Source organism: Musca vetustissima, unplaced genomic scaffold (assembly GCF_032173495.1).
Source record: "Musca vetustissima isolate MV318-11 ecotype Yass unplaced genomic scaffold, APGP_CSIRO_Mvet_v1 utg47448, whole genome shotgun sequence".
Taxonomy (NCBI): Eukaryota; Metazoa; Arthropoda; class Insecta; order Diptera; family Muscidae; genus Musca; species Musca vetustissima.
Window position 1 is genome coordinate 227,428 of NW_026879202.1, and position 27,353 is coordinate 254,780.

General features: G+C 33.5%; 2 protein-coding genes across 2 annotated transcripts; both read right to left on the reverse strand.

Moving 5' to 3' along the window:
- Window positions 1–7,424: 7,424 nt before the first annotated feature.
- On the reverse strand, window positions 7,425–10,226 carry LOC133323999 (N-alpha-acetyltransferase 60). Its single transcript, XM_061532897.1, has 6 exons — window positions 10,110–10,226; window positions 9,580–9,718; window positions 9,014–9,178; window positions 8,707–8,927; window positions 8,516–8,629; window positions 7,425–7,557 (listed from the first exon to the last, which is right to left on the reverse strand). Exons 1-6 carry the CDS (start codon window positions 10,124–10,126, stop codon window positions 7,425–7,427), a joined length of 789 nt encoding a protein of 262 aa, XP_061388881.1. The 5' UTR covers window positions 10,127–10,226.
- A 5,850-nt stretch (window positions 10,227–16,076) lies between these two features.
- LOC133323997 (GATOR complex protein Iml1) lies at window positions 16,077–25,285 on the reverse strand (the record flags this gene model as incomplete). The annotated part of the gene is made up of 14 exons (XM_061532895.1): window positions 16,077–16,298; window positions 16,356–16,461; window positions 16,526–16,581; window positions 16,663–16,775; window positions 16,848–17,013; window positions 17,083–17,243; window positions 17,746–17,913; window positions 17,968–18,272; window positions 18,338–18,466; window positions 20,519–20,583; window positions 20,866–20,943; window positions 21,297–21,491; window positions 24,573–24,747; window positions 24,859–25,285. Coding segments are annotated over 14 exons (2,366 nt in total), but the record flags the coding sequence as incomplete, so codon positions are not given.
- Window positions 25,286–27,353: the final 2,068 nt, after the last annotated feature.

Here is a 27,353-nt window from a genome sequence, read left to right on the forward strand (position 1 = left end):
ATCATGGTACTTCTGTTGGTCGAAGTTTAGTTGAAACGTTTGGGAGCGAAACGAAAATAAAACGTTTTCAAACGTTTGCTCGCGGTATGGCCTATAAATAAGGTCACCCAAGGAGACCAGCTGATAATCGATACCTCTCAAGTTTGCTGTCAAAATGCATCATTGTGAATTACTTCCATTATGAAAACGTAAACAAAGTCGAAATTTGTGGCATTAGACTTGAGAAAAAACAGCTGTTTTCCGAATTCGATTGCTATCTTGGTGACCTTATGAGGATTTTGGCTCGGGGGAAATTATCATTTGTTTATGTTTGTTTGTTGATGTGCATTTTGTTTTCTTTTGTTGGGACTTCGGTCGTTGTTCCTATATGTTCAAATGGACCTTAAGCTTTATTTTTGTCTGTAATTCTGGTCGCTGTAGAGCTCACAACTATGACCCCAACAATGTTTTAATGAAGATCATTTAATATTTGGCCGGTTGCTCCAGAAATTATAGGCCAACTTTTTCCCACTATCAAATGTCGCGCAAACGTTACAAAATATTTAATGTAGTGATCGGAAAGTATTTATGGGATAAAATTGACCAAAATCGTTATTAATGTCTAATTCTAATCGCTCTATAGACCATATGTATGATCCGAATAACATTTAATATAACCGGGAAGTGGATCTGGGCATCGAAGAACATGTTTTATCCACGAACATATTAAATAAAATCATTTGTACTTTGAAATCATCTCAACTATCTTGACATATGTGGCGAATATATCAAAATGCTCATATGTGGACAACCATTCACTGAAAATGTATATCCAGTCGTATTTGTGTGGGATATTGTATAGTCAGCCCCTTCCGAATATTCTGCTCCGCTTACTGGTTTCATTTTAGGTCATTCAGTCGGGTTTGCCGACATATATACAACCGCAATCTACGGTTTGCTGTGGTCTATGAACTTACTCTCTAATGCCAAGGTGGAACATTTTTTATTATATTGTGACCGATAATTGACCTAAATTTATATTAAGTATACGTATTAAGGCCTTTCGTGTTTAGACTACACAGTTTTTACCATTCGGTTTATATAAGGTATATGTTTTTATTAAAGAGTGCCCTAGAGGCCACATATCCAGATTTAATGCAGATTTGGTATAATATTACGATGTGCAATCAATGCATGAAATCAATATTTACAACCATTTAAAATGTAGAAGCGTTGACCCCTGGGTTCCCATCTTCGAACTTAATCTATGTTTGGTAAAAGTAGGTGAAAGTTTGAATGAGACATTCCGTTCAACTGATATTGAATGAACGAATTTTAAAAATTTCGACATTTTTGGGGAACTTGATTTAAATTTGGAAAGAAAATTACTCTGTGCTAAGTTTGGATGAAATGGGTTACTTCTTTCGACAGATATCGTCCAGACAGACAGACGGTCATTTGTAAATGGACTCTAAATTTAATCGGATTTGGTCCAAAGACACATGGAGACTAAACGAATATTTCGATGAGGGACTTTTTCCGCAACAAAGTACAAACTTTTAAAACAAAGACATTAACAAAAAATATTCAAAAATAAAAATTAATTTTGTTATTACTTTTCCCATATTTCCATGCCGCAAAAATGCTTTTTATACTTAACGTCAGTGTATACTTTTTCAACTCTTGAATTTTTGGGCATAAATTGTTGATTTTGGGCACTTTTTAGGGAAATTTTGGGCGGAAATAAAATTTTCAAATGGCAACACTGATAACAACACAAACACAACAATGGACCATTTCGCTCGGCAAACGTTTGAAAACTTTTCATTTTTCTTTTCGCTCCCAACAACAGCTTAAACGTTTCCATGTATTTTTGTTGTAACTGAGAACTTTTCGATTTCGTTCTGTTTGCAATCATGAGCACAAACAGTACGATATACAAAACGAAAGAAGTTTATGTGTGGTTTTCTTTTGTTTCGTTTTGTTCTTTCGAAAAGTACGGTACGAAACGATTGCAAACGTTTCATATAGTTTATTTTCATACTATGCTACCTTGAATAGTTATGCCATGATTTTTATATTTTCTCAATTCCATTGGTTATACGTCAAATATAATCCACTGGATTTGGGAACAGGATTAACGTTACGTATACACAATGGAATTGAAGTATCCTTAAGCAGAGAGCGGAAAAGGAAGGCAACGCTAGATATAACATTAACGCCGTCAACATTTATCTTTTTATGTCGCCGTCGCTTAAAATGGTCGCCGACTTAATAAATGTTAATGTTGCCACATGGAATATAAATAACATAATTACCGTTAAACATAAGTGGTATCTAAAGTGAATCTGAATAGTTCCTCTTCGGACGGACACAAAAAATACGTCCACAGGCTTTAAAATATAAGCAAAAATATTTAATTTTTAAAAAATTGTGACTTGTTAAGCTTCACTTTCACTTAACCAAGATTTCGAAACCCTTCAAGGACAGGGATGGTCCGTATGACGAATTTTTAGGTTTTCGACTGTCAAAAAGGTGTAAACGTCGAAATCGTCATATACCTGTATAAAATGTAATAAATGTAGAAAACGTCATTTATTCGAATATTATTACCATATACCGTTATTTTCAAAAATACATATTATTTTTACATATATCTGTCTGTTTCTTACTAGCACTAATACAAAATTCTAAACTTTTTGGAGAAAAAAATTTGAAATTTTTTATGGATTTCAGTAAAGCATACGTAATTTCCAAATTTATTAATGGAAATAGGTATTTTGTCAAAAACCTAATGGCTTTGGGTGAGTTTCCGACGTTTCTGACGTCTGTAATATACGTCGAAAATGTATGTCATTTACGTCACTGTTTCTGGCGGACCACCTCTCTACAAGGCTAAGCAGGCCTATCCATAATATTATCATCTTAACGAAGCTGAAATCATTTTTATACATCAAAACTACTAAAAACGATTTACAGATATGGTACAATAATACAAGGTAGGACAGCTTGGGGTGAATAACAAAAAATCAACTATGAAAGTTTTAGTTTCTTCGGTCAAATATAAAACAAATTTACGCAACAGGTTGTTTATTTTAAAATTTGGCAATGCTGAGTAATTTTGGTAATCACGTCCAAGATCCAGTCGTCTTAATTCGTATTGGACACTTGCATTTATTCAATTGTACCGCCAGATTTCCTCAACTTCTAAACATCAGTGGCTGCAGCCATTGGAAAAAATGTTGATAGAAAAGAAAACGGAAGAAGGAAAAGGAAAATATATTAATTAATTATTTAAGAATTCGGATTTGAAGAGGGTAGCCGAGGTAGAGGTGTGCCACCTCTATTGGCTTTAGCCATAAGTCTATGGGCAATAGACTCGTAGGCTCGGACGGACAATTGAATAAATGGTGTGTGTCGTGAGGGCTTTGCTGGCAGGAGGGACACCTGTTTACGGTTCCGGGGACAATGCGCTCTCGATACGAGTTGAGTACATTGCTTTATCCGGACCTTAGTTGTGCCAGAATTGAACGGGTTTGCCTAGGAAGAAGCCTCTCACTCTCCGAAATTGCAGGAGGATGTTGTTGTAGGACTTTATTGCATCTGTTGCCATTTATGGATTACACGGATTTCATCGCGTTCGCTATCGACAATCTGTTGACGTCCGATGGAATGACGTCTTGGATGCGATCACGATAGCGCCTGAAGTCCTGGCGGATGTGTCGCGGAGGTGGATCTGCCATCACTGTGTGATGGTTAGGATGACACGGCAGATAGCATGCCAGCAGGAACTGTTTAGTCAACAACCCATTATGGTCTCCTCATGGAGGTGATCGACGCTCGTCATCTGGACACACCCGGTTGCAATTCGGAGTGCATTATTTTGGGTTGTTTGAAATGAGAAGGGTAATATCGGATATCAGCTCGGAATGATCGACCGTATCAAACGCCTTGGACAGATCTAGAGGTGCCATAATGGTCCGTTCAGATGGTCGTCGCTGATTGAGGCCATTCGCAATCCTGGTAGTAATTTCTTGCAAAGCCGTAGTTGTGCTATATGATTCCCTGAAACCGTGTTGGTGGGGAGCAAGAATGAAATGCTGTTTCAGGGACGGAAGCAATAGAGACTCTAAAACCTTGGCTAGTTGTGACAGAAGAGAAATCGGGCGGTAGGATTCCCCATTAGTAGCGGATTTATCAGGTTTTAGAATTGGAATAATCCGGCCAACTTTCCAAATGTCAGGAATTACCAACTGTGACATCGATAACTCGAGGACTTTGGTCAGATAGCCCAGCCCTATTGCTCCAAGCTTCTTTAACATGAACATGGATATGCCGTCTGGACCAAGGGCTTTGGGTGGTTTGGATTTGGAGATAATTGCCTCTACCTCGCTGTAAATGATAGTGGCTGCAAGTCTCTTTTAAGATTCTTGGATCTCCGGATAACTGCTCGCTTGGTCCTGTTCTGCGAAGATGGATGCTCAATGAATTGGCGACAGAACTGCATTGCACATTTTTGGCATCAGAATGTTGAATGTTATCGAAGGAAATAGCAGCGAGATTTTTATTTCTTTTGGAATCAGATAGACTCTTAATTGTGGACAATAGCTGCTTGGAATTTATGTTGCAGTGGTTAAGGTGTTCTAACCATTTAGAGCGCCTGTGCTCAAGGACTAGAGCATCTATTTGAGCGCTAAGCTGCGGAATTCTGTCGTCAGCGGGGCTTTCGGCACGGAGTTGATCGCGTTGCTGTGCCAATCTGGATGCCCTGGATGGATAATTTGGTCTCATTAGAGCAATTCTGCCCGCAGGAATAAAGCGTTTTGTCGCTTTTTCAATAATTTCTCGGAAAATCTTCTCACCCTTTCTGGCACATACGGGTGGCGGCATAGGACTTAAGGAGTCCTCAATGAATTTTGTGAAGCCGTGCCAGTTGGCTTTATTATAATTCACGAAAGTACGCTGATCGGGCTCCACGAAATCGCTGGTTTTCTCTACCGTGACCAGGATGGGAACATGGTCTGAATTTAAAGCGACCTTGGTTTGCCAGGAAGTGTATGGAAGGAGCGGAGAGCTCGAACACCTGGCAGTGACTCTGGTAGTGCATTCCTCATTGATGGAAGCGAAATCGGACTCGTCTATCTGGTTTGCAGCAGATGGATGATGTTCGGATGATATCTAGCCCCAATGCTGTTGACGGGCGGAATATATACATTGACAATTTCAATTTCAAATCGTCGGAATGAACTGAAATGCACAAAACCTCCAGGAAAGGATCAGACTGGGAAGGAGACGAAGGGGTAGTCAAAGTATATCTGACATCTCGCTGGATGATGAATGCAAGACCCCCGCCATGGTCTCTGTCTCGCCGAATGATATTGTAATTCCCGGAGGAGGATAAGGAACAACTACTGGTCAGCTTCGTTTCTTGCAAGGCAGCAATGAGGATGTTGTTTTCATGCATAAAGTTTTTGATCTCAATTACCTTATTCCTAAGACCATTACAATTAAATTGCATGATAAGGAATGAGGTATTTGGATAACTCCCCTGCATGGACTGCTGCTGTGAAGGTAGGCGTTTGGAGTTATTCGGCGAACGGAAAACCTGCCTGTAACGCTGTTGTCTGGATGGGAAGTTTTGAGTATTCGTTGTTGGAATAGGATGACTAGAAGGAGTGCTAGTCGGAACACTAGAATGAATTCTACTTGATGAATGGCTAGACGGAGTGCTAGCCGTAGAATATGAAGAGAAGCTAGTAGAATAACTAGCTTCATTACCAGTATGAGCACTAGTGGTCGTACTACTGGATGGAGAACTAGACGGAGTGTTAGCCGTAGTACGCGAATCACTAGTAGAATATCTAGTGGAACTACCAGCATTGGAACTGGTAGGAGTTCTGCTTAACGGAAAACTAGCCGGGGAGCTAGCAGCACAGAGGTGGAATTTCCAGCGATGCGTAGATGACACACTGAACAAAACCAGACATCAGGACCTGGGTTTTGTTCAACGCCGGCACCGATTAAAAGAATGGCGAGCAAAGCTGCCGACATGAATTGCTCACCTGTGGAAAAAAACATTCGTTTTGTACAGCTGTCGCTGAGTTGACAATCCCTGGCCGAGTCGAACTCGGGTCGTTCCAGAGCGTAGATCCGATTGTCGTGGAAACGGCCATTGGAAGTAGTTGACTTTCTTAATTTGGAGACAAGTACAGAATCGGGATGATATACTCATATGGTTATTAATTAAAACTAAATGCCAGATGTCACTATACTGGTTAATGTCAGGTATATATTTCTATTTACTTAAATGTATTACTTAACGCTATAGCGTCTACCACGATATTACCACACATGACTCCAACAGCAAAACTTTCCAGATATGAGACATTAGAGTCTTATTGACTCGAAATAGGTCTGTAGTGGACAGAATATTGCAATAGGAACGAAATGACCCTCGTCTCCCTTTTTCGTCCTAATCATTATAACCTTGCAAGATTAATGTTGTCGGTAATTGGGCAACCACCGCCCATTACTCAATGAAACAAGATGAAGATTTAAAATTTATTTTCTTTTATTGAAAATAAAATTGTTTATAATTTAGCTAAGTGGGAGCATAAAACACTATATAATTAAATCGTATATAAAATCACATAAATTATAATTAAAAAAAATAATAATTAAAAAATATGTATAATACATAATAATTTAAATAAAGAAATCAAAGTGTAAATTTGTCTTAAATTATTATCGACTAAATTTGTGTTATTCTTTTCTGTTTATTATTTGGTAACTAGATTGGTTTATAGGCATACACATCTTGGTATGTTTTCTTTATCTGTAATATTAATACTATGAACATTTTTTTCACATTTATGATTACATATTTGTATACGTACAGTGGCTGATGGGGGAAAATAATCTATTATTGTATTTACAAAAAGTATATAATTGAAACTAGAAAAACAAAACAAACAAAAAAAAAATAAATTAATTAAAAAAATGTTAAACTTGGAACAAATTAATATCACCATAAAATTAAAGCAAAGCTGTATACTTTGTAGAAAATAATACCCAAGGTTTAAATTATATTAATAATTTGGAATTTTGGTTTTGTTTCGGGAATTCAAGGAGTTTCGGATTAATGAAAATAGATTGTATATGTACTGTTAAATATGCTCAACAATAAATATGTTCGCTTTGTTTTGTTTTCAATAACTTAATATTAAGCAAAATTTGTAATAATATACATACATATATATGATATATTTGTCGTTTGTCTAAATCTGATTGTAAAATACATTTACATACATAATTTCTGCTTTCTTTCTTGTGTTTTATATAGTCGTTATTATATGGATTCGCCAAATCCCATATAAATTGTGTGTATGTGTTCGTTCCATGCGCATCTCCATCCATTACTCGCGGTTATTTTCGTTTGGGCATTTTCAATGGGCAAAATTAAAGCGTGATACTGTTTTGTGGCATATCCATCGTACCACTTGTCTGACACGTGTCGAAACCCATTTAAAAACTTCACCAGTATGTCGTAGTTTCGATGCATAATCTTTTATATGATCTGTGCTATGGAGTTAAGGAAATACCTTGGGGAAATACAGTTAATAAGAAAAATATATTTCTGTAAATAAAATTCGATCCGACCGAATTACATTTTTTTCAACGAAATTATACCAAAAATATGGAAGCTATACGAACAAACATTGACATGTCCATTTAAAACGATTTAACATTTGGTCTATTAAATACTGAAGTATTCAAAATTCAACAAATCTAAAATTTAAGAGGAAATGTTCGCAAATAGGGAGCATATTTACCCAACGTGAACACAAAATGCTGAGCCCGATGTGCTAAATTGATATCTTGAGTTTTTTAGTCGTTGGAAAATCTTGATATTATATGGATGCAGCGGCTAAGATTAAATCAAAAGTCATATGCATTAACGGTTTTCCAATGAGTCTTATACAAAATATCCTTTCCCTTATTTCAAGTTATTTTGTCTATCTTTTCAATAAGATAATAAATAAAACCTCCTCAATTTCAGATTGAAAAGTATGGATTCCGTTGTAAAGTCTCAAATTATTAGCCTTATTTCGGTCGTAGCCTCAGTATATCGTCTTTACTTTTGAGAATGAATTGATATTCGAGACGAAGGTATGTTCCGATGTCTGGACGATTTTAATTTTTCCGGATCTGCTGTGGTGATCGAATTTAGAAGACCAAGTTGGAATATTACGTTATACAAAGTTTGATGCAAATTCGATACCACTTTTTTATCTCCTTAAGTAGCACAGCGATTAGCGGAGGAAAATTAATTTCATCTTCATCTTGCAAGTTCGGCATAAAGGTTAATAGTGATCAGACATATTTAGATTTCTATAAAACATAGACACGATATTTAAAAATGTCGTAATTTCGAAATGCATTTTTATGACGGCACATAATAACCATAGTCATAAAACTGTGGATGGATGTGAAATAAAATTATTTTTTCATAATACTTTTTTTTTGAAAAGGATATAATAACGTCCATGGTTGATGACCACCATTTATATAGGTCACATATGTAAAACCATCACGTTGACCTTTGCCTCTTATATGATAGTAGTAAGGCAGGAAAGAATGCAGGCTAAATCTGTAATACAATATATGAATTATATAATTAAGATACAATAAATACAGACGCCTACAGCCAATAACATTTATACATACCTTCGTTTTTCATAAAATAGTATGGCAGGTTGATTTGTAGTTAACACATGTAAAAATATTGCTTTTACTGACTGTCTCTCGGCCGTTGTCAAATGATTTATCAAAGCATCCAATAGTAATGAGGCGATGCCATTGCGTCGATGTTTTCGATGTACACCCAGTGATAAAATATAGCCAATATCAGCAGTTTTACCCATATTATCGGGTAAAATACCTTTATCCTATAAAACATCAAAATAAATTTAATGGGAAGTGGGCATAATATTAAAAAATTTAATTTTTTATGAGAAATATATCTAAAATGCACCTCTTTGTTTAAATTTCGATATGGTTTAATTTCAGCTACAATTAAACCTATTATAGCTAAATTATATACAGCAGCCAAGGAGAAAAATCTAGAACTGGAAGTTATATCCTCGTACCAGGATAATGGATAATCGATGGGAAACCAGTCTTGGCATAATGTTCGTACCTTTAAAAAATGAATTTTATTTAGAAATTAATTTTATTAATATTTCGAAAATAAGCTATTCAAAAACGGTGGCGAAATACATAAGTATATTTATATAAGATTAGAGATTAGGATATTCGGTTCTATAAATCCTAAATAAATTCATTCTTTTTCTTATACTACTTAATGAGTTTAGTTAGTTATTGAATATAGATTATCTTTTTTTTGTAGAATTTACTGAATGTCGTTCAAAATTCCTTTCAAATTTAGAAAAGATTTTTTATAGTGATATTTCAATATAGCATAGAACAATAGAACATTAGAACAATAACAGCTTGTTTTTGTTTCAAATGCTTAATATTAAAAAAAGTACATTTAGATGTTATCAATTTACACGATTAATTTCATTCTGTACAACATACCTCAGCCAAGTCATCTGGAACCAAAAATCGTAATTGGACATCATTAACAGAACAAAGTGGAACATGTTCACTATCAACACGATTTACATCTATAATAGGTTCAGAAGATGTGCCATGTTTATTATGGCTATTAGAGTATCTGCAAAATAGACAACAAAAATATATGTAGGTCAAACCATGATGTTGATATTAACAAATACAATGCATAGTAATATTTTAATATCCGGTAATGGTAATTATTGTCATACCACAACACAGAGATAAGAACTTTTTCGGACAATTTGTCAAAAATAGATGTGTCAGGCATATCACCAACCCCCCAACCTCAATTCAATTTTCCATTAAGTTCCTTGTATTTTCTTTCTTAATTTGTCAGCTACCTGTTTTCTTTTTGGTCACCCCTTAACAATGAAAATTATATTAAGAGACAAGTGTCACGCAAAATTAAGCAATCTTTAGGCTTGACCATGAACGATACGAATTACCGAATTGAATTCCAATTAAAATTTCGTGGGCCTATCGGTACTTACAAATGAAATTGCGCCATATTCCACAACAGTTGTAAAATAACTTGTGTGCGCTTGAAAATACATTTGATTTGTGTCTTATTTTACGCCCTTTTTAGTAGCGCTTCATAAATGGCAGTCTATAACATTTGCAATGCCTTCAGAACAAAGGCCATGTGTCTTCCAATTTAGTAATAGATACGATGTGCATTGATATCCATCAAGTGTCAAGAATCTGAATCCACATAACACCCACCACCGACGTCGGCTCAAAACGGTCGGTCAGGCCCAGCAAACAATCATTAACTTAAACAAAAATAACAGCAGCTGTTTGCGGGAGGGTGGGAGACGCCTGTAAAATAAACATTTATGAATTACTTGTGTGGCTCAATAAAACTAGAAGAATATTTCCCTTTTCACTAACCTTTTTTTTTGTTGACGTCCAACTTCAATTTGTTTTGTTTTCTTCCAACGTCTTTTATCTGTTTGATTGCTTCACCACACAAAGTCGCCAATTAATCGAATTTTCTAAAGCAATACTAATTGAAATCTCCAATCCAGTGAAATAAATCAAATTCCTTGTGCCTGTTATTGTTGTTGTGTTCTTTTTTCTTTCCCTTTGCGTAAATTGTGTACGTTTTTTAATTGAATTCAATTAAATAATGTCAGCCGTCACCCAAGACACCCAAAACATAATACCGACCGAAATTAAAAACGTTCCACCAGCTACGAATAGAAGAGAAATAAGAAAATGCCTAATAAGAAAGAACCTGAAAGCATAGAGGGCGAGACATAATAATAGGTGTGTCTGGTTACATTTTCATTAACATTTATTCAGTAAGTTCTAGTTAAGAGAGTAAGTTGTTTTTACTCTCTTTTGCAATAATTCTGAAAAAAGTAAGCAGACAACATTTATAGTACGTTTACATTTAACCAGATTTCGTTAACCCAGTGGGTTTCAATTGTCATTTCCTTTGCATATATGCCAAATAAATCCTCATAAAGTAGGTTAACCCGCTAAAAAAGTTCTAATGTACAAGGAGTTTTAGTAAGATTTAACAAATGACAGCTGAAAACATTTTATTTGCGCCAAAATAAACAACAAACCAAGGACGAACACAATTATTTGTATTGAATTTAATATTAAAAATAAAATGAATAATAAAAGAAATTTATACAACTTAACTTGAAAGTGAACTTTGAAAATTAAGAAAATGTTTTAAGGGGACCCCCCATTCTCGGGGTCAAAAATTTTTTGATTTAATTCGAATCTACACTAATTCAAGAATGTCCCTACAAAATTTCAAGTGAAAATCTCGAGAACTCTTGAAAATATAGCCGATTTATTGTGTCAGCATCAAGTGACGGCTAAAGGGCTTCTCAAACTTTAAACACGTTTTTCTCTTTTGCGAATGGCGGGCACGATAACTCAAAAACTAATAATCCAATCGGTTCCAAATTTTGACACGTTTCTCTGGGAGTGTATAGCTCTCGTATGAACTAGGACAAAGCCATTCGGTGAAGAACTTCCTTATTTTTTAACTTAGTTTGTGGTAAAAAATAGGCGATTTTCCAAAAAAAAAAAAAAAAAAAAAATCAAAGTTCCGCCATTTTGTTAATTGTTGTGCGAAGTCAATAATCCTAGTTCATACGAGAGCCAGACATGTACTCTTTCTAACACCGCTGGAATTTTCGGATTCCGATGTTCCAGTGAGGAGTTATCATGCCCGCCATCAAAAATAAGGACATTTCTTTGATAACAAAAAACAACAACAACATTTTTTTTTGTAAATTATTTTCTTCCTTTTTAAATCTTCAAATATATATGTGCAAAGTTACAAACCTTAACAAGCATTGGTATTCATTTACCAGACCAGGGTTCCCTTAATAATTTTCGTGTTTGGTCATAAAGCAGCTGATCCGAAATTGGCTGAGTTTGCAAAATCTTACTGCATAAAATTCTTTCAGTAAACTCCAGTAAGTTTGTTGTTGTTGAACTGTCAAACTTGCACTCTCACTTGACTCTCTTTTACTGGATTTATTTTTTATTTTTTTTATTTTTATTTAAGGCCAAAACATTACATAGCTCATAACTCATCCGAGTAAAATCAATAAGAATAACAAAAATAATAATAACAAAGAAATAGTTAATATAAAAATATTAATTTAAAAAGGAAAAAGTAATTAAAACATTTGTTGTGGTAAACATTTTTTGATCGGCCCTCGATTCGTTTGAAGTATTTTTGAAAATTTTTTAATTCAGAACACTTCGATATACTGCACTTTAGCGATTTAGTGTGAAAATAGAAAATTATTGCATGCAATTTTCCCATAAATAACGGTTTTATGAAAATACATCTGCTTTGAAGTGGCCACATAATTAAAACATCTCTCAAAATAAATAAATATTTGAAATAAAAACTCAAAAAATGGGAATTAACTTCGATAGCCTTTATTGAAGAAGGCCAGACGAAGCCTTAAGTAAGTTAAGCGATGTACACACTAGCATTTTTCACTTTTAGGGTCGTACCTAAATTCAAGCGTATGCGTACGATTTTATTCACCTCAAAAGATAAATACATGTATTTCCAAGAATTTTACCCAACTACGCATTGCGTATCAAAATATAAAGTTAAAAATGTACAACATTGACAATGCGTATTTTGAATTTTTTGTTTTTGATCAACTAAAAAATATCATCACTTTTGCTTAACCCTTTGTGGCCCGAATTTTTTTCCGTAATCAGAGAGCAATTTTCTGTGCACAGATTTAATACAACTATCCTTAATAGAATATGAACAAAATTTGACATCGCTACATCATTGCATTTGGGTGATACAGTACATTATTCCTGACCAGTAAGGAAAGTAGTAAAGTCGGACGGGGCCGACTCTAGGATACCCTTCACCACTATGGGTACATTAAACAGGACTATTAACATGAAATTGGATGAAATAAAATATGTGATATTTATCTAAATGTGAATCTACCTAGATTTGTCCATAAAGTGTGTAAATCGACTTCAAACAAATATAAATAGGTCATCCGGTTGACTATGTCTGTACTTCTAGAAAACGCAACTACGTAATTCTATGCTCAATTTTGTACATTGTGCAAAATTTGATGTCAATATGACTAACATGAGGAGTATGATGCCCAATTTGCTTGATATCGGGCGAAAAAATATATGTAAGCTATATCCACATATTAAGCGATTTCAAACAAACTTGTCACAGGTTAGGTTATACTAACTTTAGAACGTTTTGTTCCTATTGGTTCCTTGGTGCGTCAATTACATAAAATCAATCTATAATAAAATGGAGCTATATCTAAATCTGGACGATTTTCACGAAACAAGGTTGTTTTAGGCTCAATTCAGTACGTTATGCCAAATTTCGTGCAAATCGAAAGATATATAGCGACTTTGGTGAACCATTTACATGAAATCGGACGAAACTATATGTGGGAGCTATATAGAAATATGGACCGATTTTATCGAAACTTACAGACATCACTCTAGGCTCAATTCAGTACGTTGTGCAAAATTTCGGGCAAATCGAAAGATATATATGGATGTTGGTGCACAATTTACATGAAAAAAATATATATGGGAGCTATATCCGACAAATTGATAAACTTGGCAGACATAACTCTAGGCTCAATTTACGTTACAAATTTTGCAAACAGATATATATGGATTTTGGTCACAATTTACATGAAATCGGACGAAACTATATATGGTAGCTATATCTAAATCTTGAAGGATTTTCACGGAGCTTGGCAGACATCATTCTAGACCTAAATGATTAGGCTGTACCAAAGTTTTTCGAAAGATATATAGGAAATTTGACATACATTAAATGGTATATATAGTATATCTGAAATATACCGATTTTCATGAAACTTGGCAGACATCATTCTAGGCCCAATTTTTATGCCAAATTTCGTGCAAATCGAAGGATATATGATGCACCATTTACATGAAATCGGACGAAACTATATATGGGAGCTATATGCCGGGTCTGAAACTAGACACCATTTGACTCAATCAAAACGTTATGCCAAAAAATGGGATATTAGACTTTCGATAGCCTTTATTGAAAAGGCCAAACTATAAAGCCTTAAGTAAGTTAAGCAATGTACACACTAGCATTTTTCACTTTTAGGGTCGTACCTAAATTCAAGCGTATGCGTACGATTTTATTCACCTCAAAAGTTAAATACATGTATTTCCAAGAATTTTACCCAACTACGCATTGCGTATCAAAATATAAAGTTAAAAATGTACAACATTGACAATGCGTATTTTGAATTTTTTGTTTTTGATCAACTAAAAAATATCATCACTTTTGCATTAACCCTTTGTTGACAATTTTTTTCCGTAATCAGAGAGCAATTTTCTGTGCACAGATTTAATACAACTATCCTTAATAGAATATGAACAAAATTTGACATCGCTACATCATTGCATTTGGGTGATACAGTAAATTATTCCTGAAAAATAAAAGTCCAATATCAAGAAAACCAAATGCTAAATCGACGGAACAATCATTTTAATCAAATCGTTTTAAATTATTCTCTATATTCATTTTTACAACAATCAAAACTAATTCTGATCACAGAATTCGTACTATTCGAATACGAATTTCAATATTTTGGACTGTATACACAAGTTAGTACTGTTCACACGGGAACAGACCAACTTTCGCTGGTTCTTCCAGACCTTTTCGATAACAAGATTTTTATCGAAATTACAGGGTGACACAAAACTCACAATTGTTATATTTAGTATCATTTTTGCAACTGCATTGACAAAATAACAGAAACGAATTTAAAATATACATTATTGTTGAATCTAATACATAAAATTATTAACAAATATATATATATATATATACAAAACTTAGAAGTACGTTTAGTAAACGTGATAATTGAAATTAAAAATTGTCTACTTTTTGTTACGAGTCTTCCCACACCTCAATTTCCCGTCCCTGCTAACCTCCCTTTTCATGGGGATCGAGTTAGTAGCGTTATCCGCATCATTGCTGTATTCCAGATGGAATGGAATCCAACTACAGAATCTACTTCAAAGTCAAGTACGATGCTGGTCCTCAGAATAGGAACCTAACCTATAAAAATAGTGAAAGTGTCTTAAGACAGAAAGTCCCGTGGAAAGTCACAGTCAGATGTTTGGTATGACCGATGTGAAATGACAATAGGTATGTTCGTTTACTTAATAATTTTAATAATTCGTACAAATTATTACTGGGTGATGGAATGGATGGTATTGCTACTGGAAAGTCCAGTAAAAGAGGGCTGATTTGATAGTTATGACCTGTAAACAAAACAATTGTTTTCTAGTCATTTGAAGGTTTTTGAATTTTATTTTGTTACATTAAATATTAAAATGGATAAGGAAAATGCAAGTACAAATAAGTATCAAGACAAAAAGTGTGCATCCATAACATGACCGGCACAAGGGGGTTTCAAAAACAACGATTTGTTAATGGAAAAATAATGAATTGTTCATAAAGGAGTAGGGCAGGAAAGACAATATTTTCGGTTTTTGTCAGACTGTTTTCAGGGGGATATTATTATCATTATTATAAATTTTATTATTAGAAATAATAATTCTTTACAAAAAAAAAAAATAATAATAGCAAAAATTTCCTTTGTTAACCAGCGAAAACACTTTATTGAGAATTTTTTATTAATTGAAATGCCTTTTTATAAATAAAAATGCCCAAAAGGAAATTACAATTTCCTTTTACACGTCGATATTTGTAATTCATTACATAACTCCCACAATTCCTTACAAAAAATCTTATAATTTAACGTTCTTATTTATTTAACGTTTATTCATTTAATAAATAAACCTAACATACTCGTATTTCTCATATATATACATATTACATAACATTGACATTTTAAATATATCAAATATTTATAAATATATAGTAATATAAAAAATTAAGTTTTACTCTCTATATTATTGTTGTTGTTTATGTTTTCAATACTACTTAACGATTGACGTTTCAGTTCATGGCATGATCTCCAAAAGTTCAACAAACGATCATCGACATTTGAACAGAATTCACGAAAGTCTTTTAACATTTTCAATTGAAATAGTTCGCCATCTGAGGAATTGTTAATAACCAGAGATTTCCATTTTTTATTTGGTATCATGTGATTCCATGCCCATAGGAAACCAATCTGCAAAATGACATATTATGCTAACTGATGAATAGTTATTTTCGATTCGATAGATACCTTTTTGGGAACATTTGTATTGTTGGTGTGACCATAAACACATCTTGTAACATTGGCTTCTTGACGACTCGGCGAATCGAGTTGATAGTTGGTATTTTTGGAACAACTGCAATGATTAATTTAATTAAAAATAATTCGAACTTTTGTTTTGTTTGGTTAGTCAATATTACCGTATGAGAACAAACATATTTCCTGAACAGTGAACATACTGATATTCTTTGGGAACCTAGAAAGGCAAGAATATTGTAGGTTTTATAATGTTCTATGTTATACTATTTTTAAAATGTTAGCCTGTTAAAATACTTACATCTTTGTTAAATGAAAATTTCTTTTCCACCACACAGGGTAGAAATCCAAAACGTGACAAAATTGTTTCTTGAAATTGTAGCATGCGATCTGCTCTTGATTCTTCGGGAAATTCTGAAAATGTTAATTTCATTGCTAGTAATATCTCATAGGAAAAGAGCGGACGAAAATTTTGTTGTAACAAACCTTCAAATAAACCTTCGCCAGAATTTAAAACATGAGTAGCTAAGGGTATAAAAATAGGACCTCTCAATGGATCAGATTTCTCCGTAAAAGGCTCAGCCATTGGATCGGCAGGAACTGGTACTAATTGAAAGTTACATTGATTTGCTTTACGTATCCAACCATTAGTCTAGGAAATTTAGTTATATTTTTTTTAGAAATCGATTAATTTGTTTCTATGATAAAAATATAGACTTACCAAATCCCATACAATGGGACCAGATGACGTTACCCATTGCACCACAATTTCAAATGCAAAACCAGTTTGCATCACAGTATGATATTTAACATGACCCCACTCCATACGTTCACTTTTTTGATTAACATCGATTTCCAGATGTGAATGCCGGTATATTTTTTCTGAAAAAAACAGGAATTTATTTTTTTAGTTTTTAGAATATTATTTTATTTTTTAGTTTTGAACATTATATTTTGTTGTGTTGTGTCATTAATTCGTGCCCAGTACAAAATGAGGTGGATCCATCATCCTGATCTCACTTGTCCTTGGAATATATAAATTACCAGACCTACACTTAAATTGTACAATTAAAAAAAGTATATATTATGAAAGCCCATGGACTGGCCTTTCAATCGTGGGTATTCGCTTAGTCCCAGGTTTTGGAATTTTCGCACAATGGGTCTAATTGCAAATACATACAGTGTTGTTGCATGTGCAGACATTTTTTTGTTTTATTGCATTGCTCTAACACATTTGTTAAATTTGGCCTAATCTTACTTATTTTTACTAATTTCAAATAAAAATAATCGTAAAATCTATTAATTTGTTAATTATTAAACATTACAATTAAACATCACAATTTAAAAATTGGTATCGTAGTAAAAAATTTAGTGAGTAACTTACTATTTTTAGACGTTTCTGTCCATGATTGAGGCGAAGGAATATCCTTGAGGAAATTCGGTATGCGAGGCAGTATTGTTTCATCTGTCCATAAATGACTGCAGCCTGCCAGCTCAATTTCCATCCATTCATTTTCAAAAGCACTTAAATCGTTGAGAGGCTTAGCATAATCTACAGGGGTTGAAGAATAAGTTTTTGAAATACCATTACAAAATACTATCTTACCTTTGGCATTTTTATCCTGTTGAGCTATAAAATATAAATAGAAACCCGGTATAACTGGTTTATTGAAATCCCCCGATGCATGACATATCATTTTTTCCTTTCTCATATTCTCCAATATGTCCAAGGGATTTCGACTATTGTCCAAATTGTTTTTCAGCCACATCAGGGCATCGAATGATACAAATGTGTATGAGGGCAGGCTTTGTGTTTGCGATATAAAGGCAACGCCATGTATCGGATGTTTCATTGCCTCGAATATTTCATTTAGTGTGGCATTGGGACGTAATTTTATTTCCGTTGTCGAACTATAATCGGGAATATTAAATTAATATTAGAATAGAAATACTACAAAATTCAAATATTTTCCTACTTTTCGTCATAATCATCATGTGGGGCATTGGAATCCGAAGCGTTTAAGGCAACAGCTGCTGCATCGGCGGCGGGATGGATAATACGACCACCTACACGCTCCGGTTTAACCACAGTTGAACGTATACTACTAAATTAAAAACAAATTATATTAAGCATTTTTAGAAAGATTAAAATAAAATACAGTATATAGCCAATAAAACAGAACAGTTAAGAAAGCAACAAAGTAAGCCAAATAAGTTAAAAAAAAAACAATTCTGTAAACTTCTTGTGTATTTACAAATGTTTTTTAGGTGTGAAATGAATTTTGATGTTGCAAATTTATTTACATTAATGTGCAGCTATTTATGTGCGACTGTGTGTGTGACAAACCAACAAACCTTTGCTGTGGTGAATTAAATATTAGATGATGCTTATCAGAGAATCTAGTTGTAACATGCTGAAAGCCAAAGACCAAAACAAAAAAAAAATTAAAAAAAAACGTGAAAATAAAATAAATGAAAAGAAATAGCAAAAAAAACATGAAAAACATACATAAATAAAAAAATATATATGAAAATAGCTTAAAATTATTATATTAAAAGCTGTGAAATATGATGAGAGTGGATTTACCACCGGTTCTTGTAAAGTTATTTTATTCGTTCGTAATTATTCGTAAGAATTATAGACAATAAGAGTTGATATAAAACATTTTTAGAAAACTTTTATTAACAAAAACAGGTGGTTAATTGTCCGTTCAATTGGAAAGGGTTGTAACAAACTTCAGGTGATTTATATCAGTGAAAGCTTTCTCGTATCTAAATTAACTGGTTTTATTTTATTTCGAAGGTTTCCCTGGTAATTTTTTTTACGAATAAACTGTAATTAAATTTCTCAATGTATGGAAATAGCCTAGGAAGAGAATTCGGTTTAATGTTTACATAAATGTTACACATTGAACGTAGTTGAAGACATCTGATAATAAATGGACGTGGAATCCGGTATTCAATCTTTGTTCCTAGCAACAGCATTCTAAACTACGCACTTCATGTGGTAAATAGTTTACCCGTAGATTTTATGGAAGAAATGATGTTAAACAGCTCCAAAAATATTACCCTGGGGAAATCCTTGTTTTGAATTACGGTAAACTTATTGTTCCGGAACTATAAATAAACATGCGTCCACGTTTCATGCTTTGGGAACTATGTATGTGTTTACTGACATAACGAGAACATTGGCCAGGTACTCGATTCCAGGTTAATCCAGCTGTTTCAGAGATTTCGTCACAATACAACTCTTTTATTTTCGATGTTCGGAGGTGAGGGACTTAAGGGGGCTGCTGAAGGGAAAATTTATTGGAAGATGTTCAAATAAGATCTGATCCGCCTACGGGGAGCATAACTGAACGCTAATGGCCGGGTCCACAGATTACGGATAGTGGGAAGCCCAATCCTATTCTTTGGGTAGCTGTGAATATCAAATAAGCAGTCGCGGACAATCAGCGGGTGCTGTGTCTCGGAGGAAATGACCGAGTTTCTATTATCCAAGGACTGACTAGGCGAGAATGGCGCCTTTTAATTATCCACTTCAAATGGATAATTAAAAGGCCTTTTAATTATCCACTTGAGGCAGCTGGCCATCGAAAACATAAATTAATAAAAGGATTTAACCATTTTCGTCCGTTGTAATGTGTTTTAGCAATGTATAATTTCGTTGGAAAGAAATATCGCAAAAAATCCCCATCGACTTAAACTTGTTGATATTATTATTTGGTATTAGTCATTACAACCGATCCTGCATGTAATTTAGTATTTGTGGAAAGGAAAATATTTGCAAAACAATATTTAATAGAGTCACGCTTTGTAATATAATTCGGACTAGATTATATAGAAATTTCCTTGTAAAAAATGCTTACAGCCCTTTCCAATTAAATATATTATATAAGTAAACTTAAAAAAACAAGCACTAATAAACTCCTTATGTTATATACAGAAGATATTCAAATATATATTAATTATAATTGTCTTAAGCATAATACTACAATAAACAATAAAATCAAACACCTTAACAACGAAATTGAAAAAAAATATATATATATATATGTATATATCACAGAAAAACAAAGCCATTCAAAGAAAAAATGCCAATACTATTGTACAAAATACCAAATCAAAGGAATATTGAATATATCAATAATAAAAACCTTGGTCGTTTTTCCGGTAAACGATTACTGCCAACTCTTTCACGAAAGGGAGAATTAGTGAGACCCTAAATTTGGAAGGATATTAAAGAAAATAATTATTATAAATATTTTCAAAGGTATAACAGAAAGAAAGAAAAAAAATATCATTTTCAATTCACACGTTAGTGATGAATTGACAAATGGACAATGGACAAATTTGTGAATATTATTGACGAAAATCAAAACAAACAAAAAATGGTAAAAACAAAAGAAAATTAAAACGTTTATCTTTTTTAATAGTAGTAGTAGTGGTTTTTAATAGAATTGTTTGTTAAGTGGTAAATTAAAGAATTTGAAAGGTAGAGAACCTGATTAGGCGGAGGTCTGGAAATTATGCTGGTACTGTGGCGCCGTCTTGTTAGATGACTTTGTGCGGTAGGACTATCCTGTAAACGAATCCAACTCAAACATTTAAGGCACAAAAAAGCAACAATACATCGTTGGGAAAGTATGAAATATTTTTTAAATTAAAAACATAATTTTGTAAAAGCATAAACAACAATAAAAAAATAATTAATAAACCAAGAAGACATAAATTAAAATATGTTTTCTTACAATAAGCGGTAACAAAGAAAATAAATATAAATAAATAAAATTGAAAAATGTATAAAAGAAAAAATATAAATAAATAAAATAAAAAATTAGTGACTCATGTTGATACAGATATAGAAAAAATACAAAGATACAAAAATAAATTGAACATTGATAAACATTTAGGTTTCTATGGAAAATTGCTTACGCGTGCTTTACGCCGTTTCAGTTTGTTAATGTGAACTTCCATAAAACGCATAAAATCCTCAACTTGCTGTTTGGCACTTTCCGGTGTCGGTTCGGTAAATACATCACAGTACTGACATCCCTGTTCCATAATTTTATTCATAGCTTTATTTTCCTTCGGCAACAAATACATACGGAAACGCCAATATTTTAAGCTCTAAAAGAATAATTTACTCATTTTTTGTTAACATAATTAAAAACGTTGAAAATTAATTAAACAAATAATTGTTTTAAGTTTTTATACCCTTCACCACCCGAAGGAAAAGTTTTTATTAAATTTATCATTCAATTGATATTTTTCATGAGAATAAAATTCTATGTCTATTAAGACTTTTCCGTCTGTTGAAATCATCTAACTTTCGCTATTTTATGAAGATTGGTAACGTAATGTAGTATTTTTATATAGAGTGTTACGAAATATTCGCTTTATATAAGGTACGAGCATATGCCCGCAAACTTCGTTAACGAATGTGGGTATTATCTAAAAACCAATAACGACCATAATTAAAATTTAAGTACAATTTATTACGTATATTCTCTTATAGTACTTATTTCTAAAACTTTAAATTTTAGGATTCTAGCTCTATCGATTCACCCAAAATTAAAATTATACGAAATTTAGTACATATGGAGTGCAGCTTCACCTGTCGCCCGAAGCCAATTACCTTGGCACATTCCTGGACTGTCAATTACGATGGAATAGAACGCCGAGGAACGGGCGAAGAGAGGGCAGATTGCACTCTATGCATGCAAGAACCCCATTGGGAAAAGTTATCTTGTTTGACGGCACTGATTGCGCCACAAGTCTACATCCAGCAAACTAGACAAAGTACAAAGAGCCGCCTCGATTCTAATAACTGGAGTCGCGAGAAGCACCCCACAAGCAGCTCTGAACGTAATGCTAAACTTAAGGCCTCTGTGTCTCAGCATTAAGTGTCAGGTAGCGCGTAGTGCCCTAAGGCTGCATGAACAAAATTTATGGCGAAATTGTACCTACGGGCATGGATGTATCCTAAACGAACTAGGTATCACATTGGACCAACGCGTAAAACTAAGCGACTATATATCACCAGTCCTGAGTTTTGACAATATAGATGTCGTTATCCCTAGTAGAGACGTCTGAAACCGTAGCAACCCTCCTCTGGACGGTCTTGCCTTTTTTTACAGACTAATCCAAGATGGATGAAGGTACAGGGGCTGACGTCTACTGCGAAAGGTTAGGCATTGAGCTTACCTCTATGCTTCTTATCAACTATGAAACCTGCTTTAAGCTACAGCATCTATGTTTTCTGTTCAATTTCTATAGCTATCGAAACTCTTCCCACCTTCCTCCTAATACTTCGTGTTAGCTTCTTATCTTTATTTCCTTATTTCCAAATTTCAGTGTTCAAGCTCTATCATTTCACCTAAATTTAAATTTAGTACCATTTAGTACACATTTGTAGAAATTCATACACACCGCAATCCTACAACCCAATTTATAACTAACTAACTCCAAATTTCAGGATTCCAGCTCTATTGTTTCACCCAAAATGCAAATTGTACCAAATTTAGTACACATAAGTACGAATTTCCCAAACTACCAATATATCTCAATTCTACAATGCAGTATTATGCCATGTACAGACGAGCGTTGTTCGCTCTCTCATTCGTTGTTCGACCCTAAATTATGAAGTAATTACTTAGTTCCCAAACAAAATTGTCTGAGCGAACACCGACTTTTGTACATTGTTCAATTCGAATCACTCTCTGAATCACCAAGAATTTTGTCCCATCTCTAACAATTGAGAGAATTTATCGAAAATAAATTAATTTTGACAGCATGAACAAATTTTTAAAATTTTCAAACTTTTTCAGTAAAATTGAAAATGATTAATGAAAAGTAACCAAAATTCTAGTTTTTATATATGCAGAAGGATGTAAATTTTGTTGTCTACATAATGCAATGTGCATTTCTTTGGTTCTAATTAGCGTACAAAACGAGAAACAAAAGTGGGGAAACCCAAACAAAAATTCTCCCACTTTTTAAATGTGACATTTGAGTTGAGAAAATATAAAAATGTATTGAAAACAACAATATTTTCAGAAAAAATGGAAAACATGAATTAAAAGTAAAGAGATAGGGGTTGATATTATAGTCAGGAGAAAGAGAATTATTTTTTCTATTTAGATCCATATGTGATTCACGCAAATATGTTACAATTTTGGTGTGAAACAAGAAACAAAAAGTTTGAAATAAAAAAACTCTGATGACATGAATTAAGAATAGTGTTGTATGAACGGGTTAATTCGTATACGTAATTCTGAGAGCGAACTACGTTGTTCGAATGCCCGTCAGAACATGGCATTAATCTAATTCCAAATTTCAGTGTTCCACCTCTATCGGTTCACCTAAATTAAAATTGTAACAAATATAGTACCATTTAGTACTTTTCACACACATTACAAAACTACCAACATATTGCTACCCTACACATAGACGGTAATGTTGATTTAAATTTTCAGGATTCCAGGTCCATCCGTTTCTCCAAATTCAAATGGTACCACCCACCTCCTTGTATCGACCCTACTTCATAACCTTAATTCGCATTGCAAATTTCAAGTTTTTGGTTCTATTCATTCACATTCTAAGAAATGGTACCAAATTTAGTCCCATTTAGTACTTTTCATACACATTTCAAAACTACCAACATATTGCTACCCTACACACCGACGGTAATGTTGATTTAAAATTTCAGGATTCCAGCTCCATCCGTTTCTCCAAATTCAAATGGTACCACCCACCCCCTTGTATCGACCCTACTTCATAACCTTAATTTGCAAATTTCAAGTTTTTGGTTCTATTCATTCTCATTCTAAGAAATGGTACCAAATTTCGAATGTCAAAAAAAAACCTCTACTACATCTATTCTACACCCCATCAGTGACGCTCAGTTAAAATTTAAGAGTTCTAGCTCGAGTTCGCCAAAAACAAATTGTACTTTTCGTGCCGTTCTAGTACGAATTGACAACTTTGGACCACAAATTTCAAGATCCTAAGACAGTCAGTCAATCACTTTACTTAGTATAGATAAATGTCAGGATTCCTATGCGGGATGGCACACAAAGTTCGGTCAGATCGTTTTTCATTGTTTTTTTTTTATGTTCATAATAAAAGTTCATAAATAAAGTCTAAAATGTCTCAAATCGGTCATGTGGTGAAGGGTATAATAAACCATCGCTTCAATGCCATACATACCTCCATTAATGGATAATCCGTATCTCCTCGAGTACATATATAATGATCCATATAATTCCAATTGAAATTTTCCAACTTCTCCGTGGTAAAATTAACTCCAGATATTTCATAGGTTTCATGTTGAGGAGCATGAAATCGATAACGGTAATCGACATTTATTGGTGGGTATGGATGTCTAGAAAATTTCCAATTTATTTTAATTATTGGAATATTTTTTACCTTTCCATTGGCGTTTCTTCTTTCATAAATAATAAATGAATTAAAAACAAACAAAAAAAAAACTTACCTTGGCCTATAACCAGTCACCGTTATTACCGATCCATTTAATGTTATTTTATGAAATATACGACCTATTGATAATAAATATTCTTTGGTCTCTTCATTGTCGGGTTTCATATGCAACACGGATGTTGGCTTCTGTTGTTTCAAACCACCACAACAGGGCGCCTGAGCTGGAGCATTAGGCTTCTCTTCGATAACAATCAGCTGGAAGCCCTGAGCCAAACGTTGCGAAACAATTTCAGTACAAACCTCCTCAGTTGTCAACGGTTTTCGATAGATGGCACGACTTTTGGCATAATCCAAATTTACATCGTCCGGCAGGAGTGTATAATCGGATATAACATAATCATTGTGCAGCGAACGTTTGTCAGGAAAATAATCCGTAGTTATGGGCAAACATGCCGGTATTGTAAGAGATTTCCAATCAACTCCTACAATGTATGGTATTTTGTATAAGTTCATAAATAAGTGGTGGAGTTTTGGATTGCATTTGGTTGGCACAACAATTAAACCAACAAAAAAATAAATAAATAAATAATAATTATCGCATTTTGCGAATGCCATAAAAAAGATAGTTGTACAGCATGTGTGAAATAAGTGGTGGTGACAGAAACATAGAAAATTCTTGGACATTTAAAGAGAAAACATTTAACAAAACCAAAGGAAGTTATTGAAAATAAATTAAAAAAAGAAGTTATACGGGAAGAAATTATAGAGAACGAGTAACCACCGCATACCAGAGTATGTATATAAGCAGCTATAAAAAAATTAAAAAAGAATATGAGCAATATATTTTAAAGCAGAAAAAATGTGAATCGTACACATGAAAGAGGAAATAGTGGATCAAGAAGATATAAATTACCTTGAAGAAAATGTATAAAAAAATTAATTTACAAATTGAATATAAATACCAAGAGTTAAGAACAAATATCTATAGAACTAAATAAAAAATTATTTCGAAAGACCAACGTATTATTTAAAAAATAAAATGATTTTAAAAAGCAAAAATAATGTCAAACCATAAATATTCTATTTCACTGGCCGTTGGTGTATTCGGTTCCAAACAGTTAGATAAGTGGTATAAACTAGCTTCTCCTCTACCTTTCCAACGAGAATGAGACTAAAATCGGACGAGGCCGATTATATCATACACTTTGGGTATACACAAGAGCATTTTTATATTTAGTAATACAGTCGACGGCCGGTAAAACGAATACTCACTTTAACGAATTCGGGATATAAAGGGCCCCATACACTATAAATCATGCCGTCATGCCGATGAACCCCTTTTTGTATATGTGACATTGACTAGTGTATGGCAAACTCTTCAATCACTATTCAAAAAAATCTTTTTTTGTCCAAAAAATTGAATTTTGAGTCGTAAATTCAGTTGTTTTTTATTCCGTCACAATTCTATTATATTTGTACACAAGGTATATTAATAAGGTAACCGTATCAAGGAAGCTTATGGTAACATTATATGTCAAATATAATTTTGGATTCGCCGTAGGAAAATACAAACTTCAAACAAAAATTTAATAAAATTATTTTGAAATCAATTTTATGAAATATTTCAAGGGCCCCATACACTATACATCATGCCGTCATGCCGATGAACCCCTTTTTGTATATGTGAGATTGACTGGCAAAACTCTTCAATCACTATTCGATTTTTGTTCAAAAAAATCACATTTTGAATCGTAAATTCGGCATGATGTATAGTGTATGGGGCCCTTAACAATTTGTGAGCAATGAGGTGTATTCGGTCGATCCACTGGTCTTAGTTTTTCTATGGAGCTTAACCCTGATTGTGCAAAAATCCTGCGACAATTATCTGATATTTGATTCTCGAACAACCACAATAAATTCTAGTATATGGAATAAGCAAACATTTTATATATACCATATCGGACCAAATACATCCACATATTATATATGATTTTAGAGGAAAAATATCTTTTTTCATACTGACTGATTGATTCAGCTAGTAGAGATATTCTCAATCCTTTATACGAAAGGATGGGTATAGGGCTAACATTTCGTAGCGTTATAAACACATTTTCTGCGTGAATCACATATTGAAATTACTCCACCGCCATTTTATTGCATTTACAAATGTTGATTTTAATCTTTCTGACGATTTTCATTCACAAAATTATTAATTACTCAAATGAGAAGAATTTCAAAAAAAGAATTAAAAGTAAAATAATATTTGTTAATACTTCAAAATTCTGTGTTCTGATTGGTAGAAAAAAAATTTGCTTCAAAATTGATATGTCAAAGCGAATTAATTTAAATTCGCTTTGTTTGTCGTTTTGACATATCATGTTCCCAATTCGCCGATGCGGCTACCTTATATATGGGGCCCTTAAATAATTTTGTGTACAAAAATAATAGAATTGTGACGGAATAAAAAAACAACTGAATTTACGACACAAAATGCATTTTTTGGACAAAAATCGATTTTTTGGAATAGTGATTGAAGAGTTTGCCATTCAC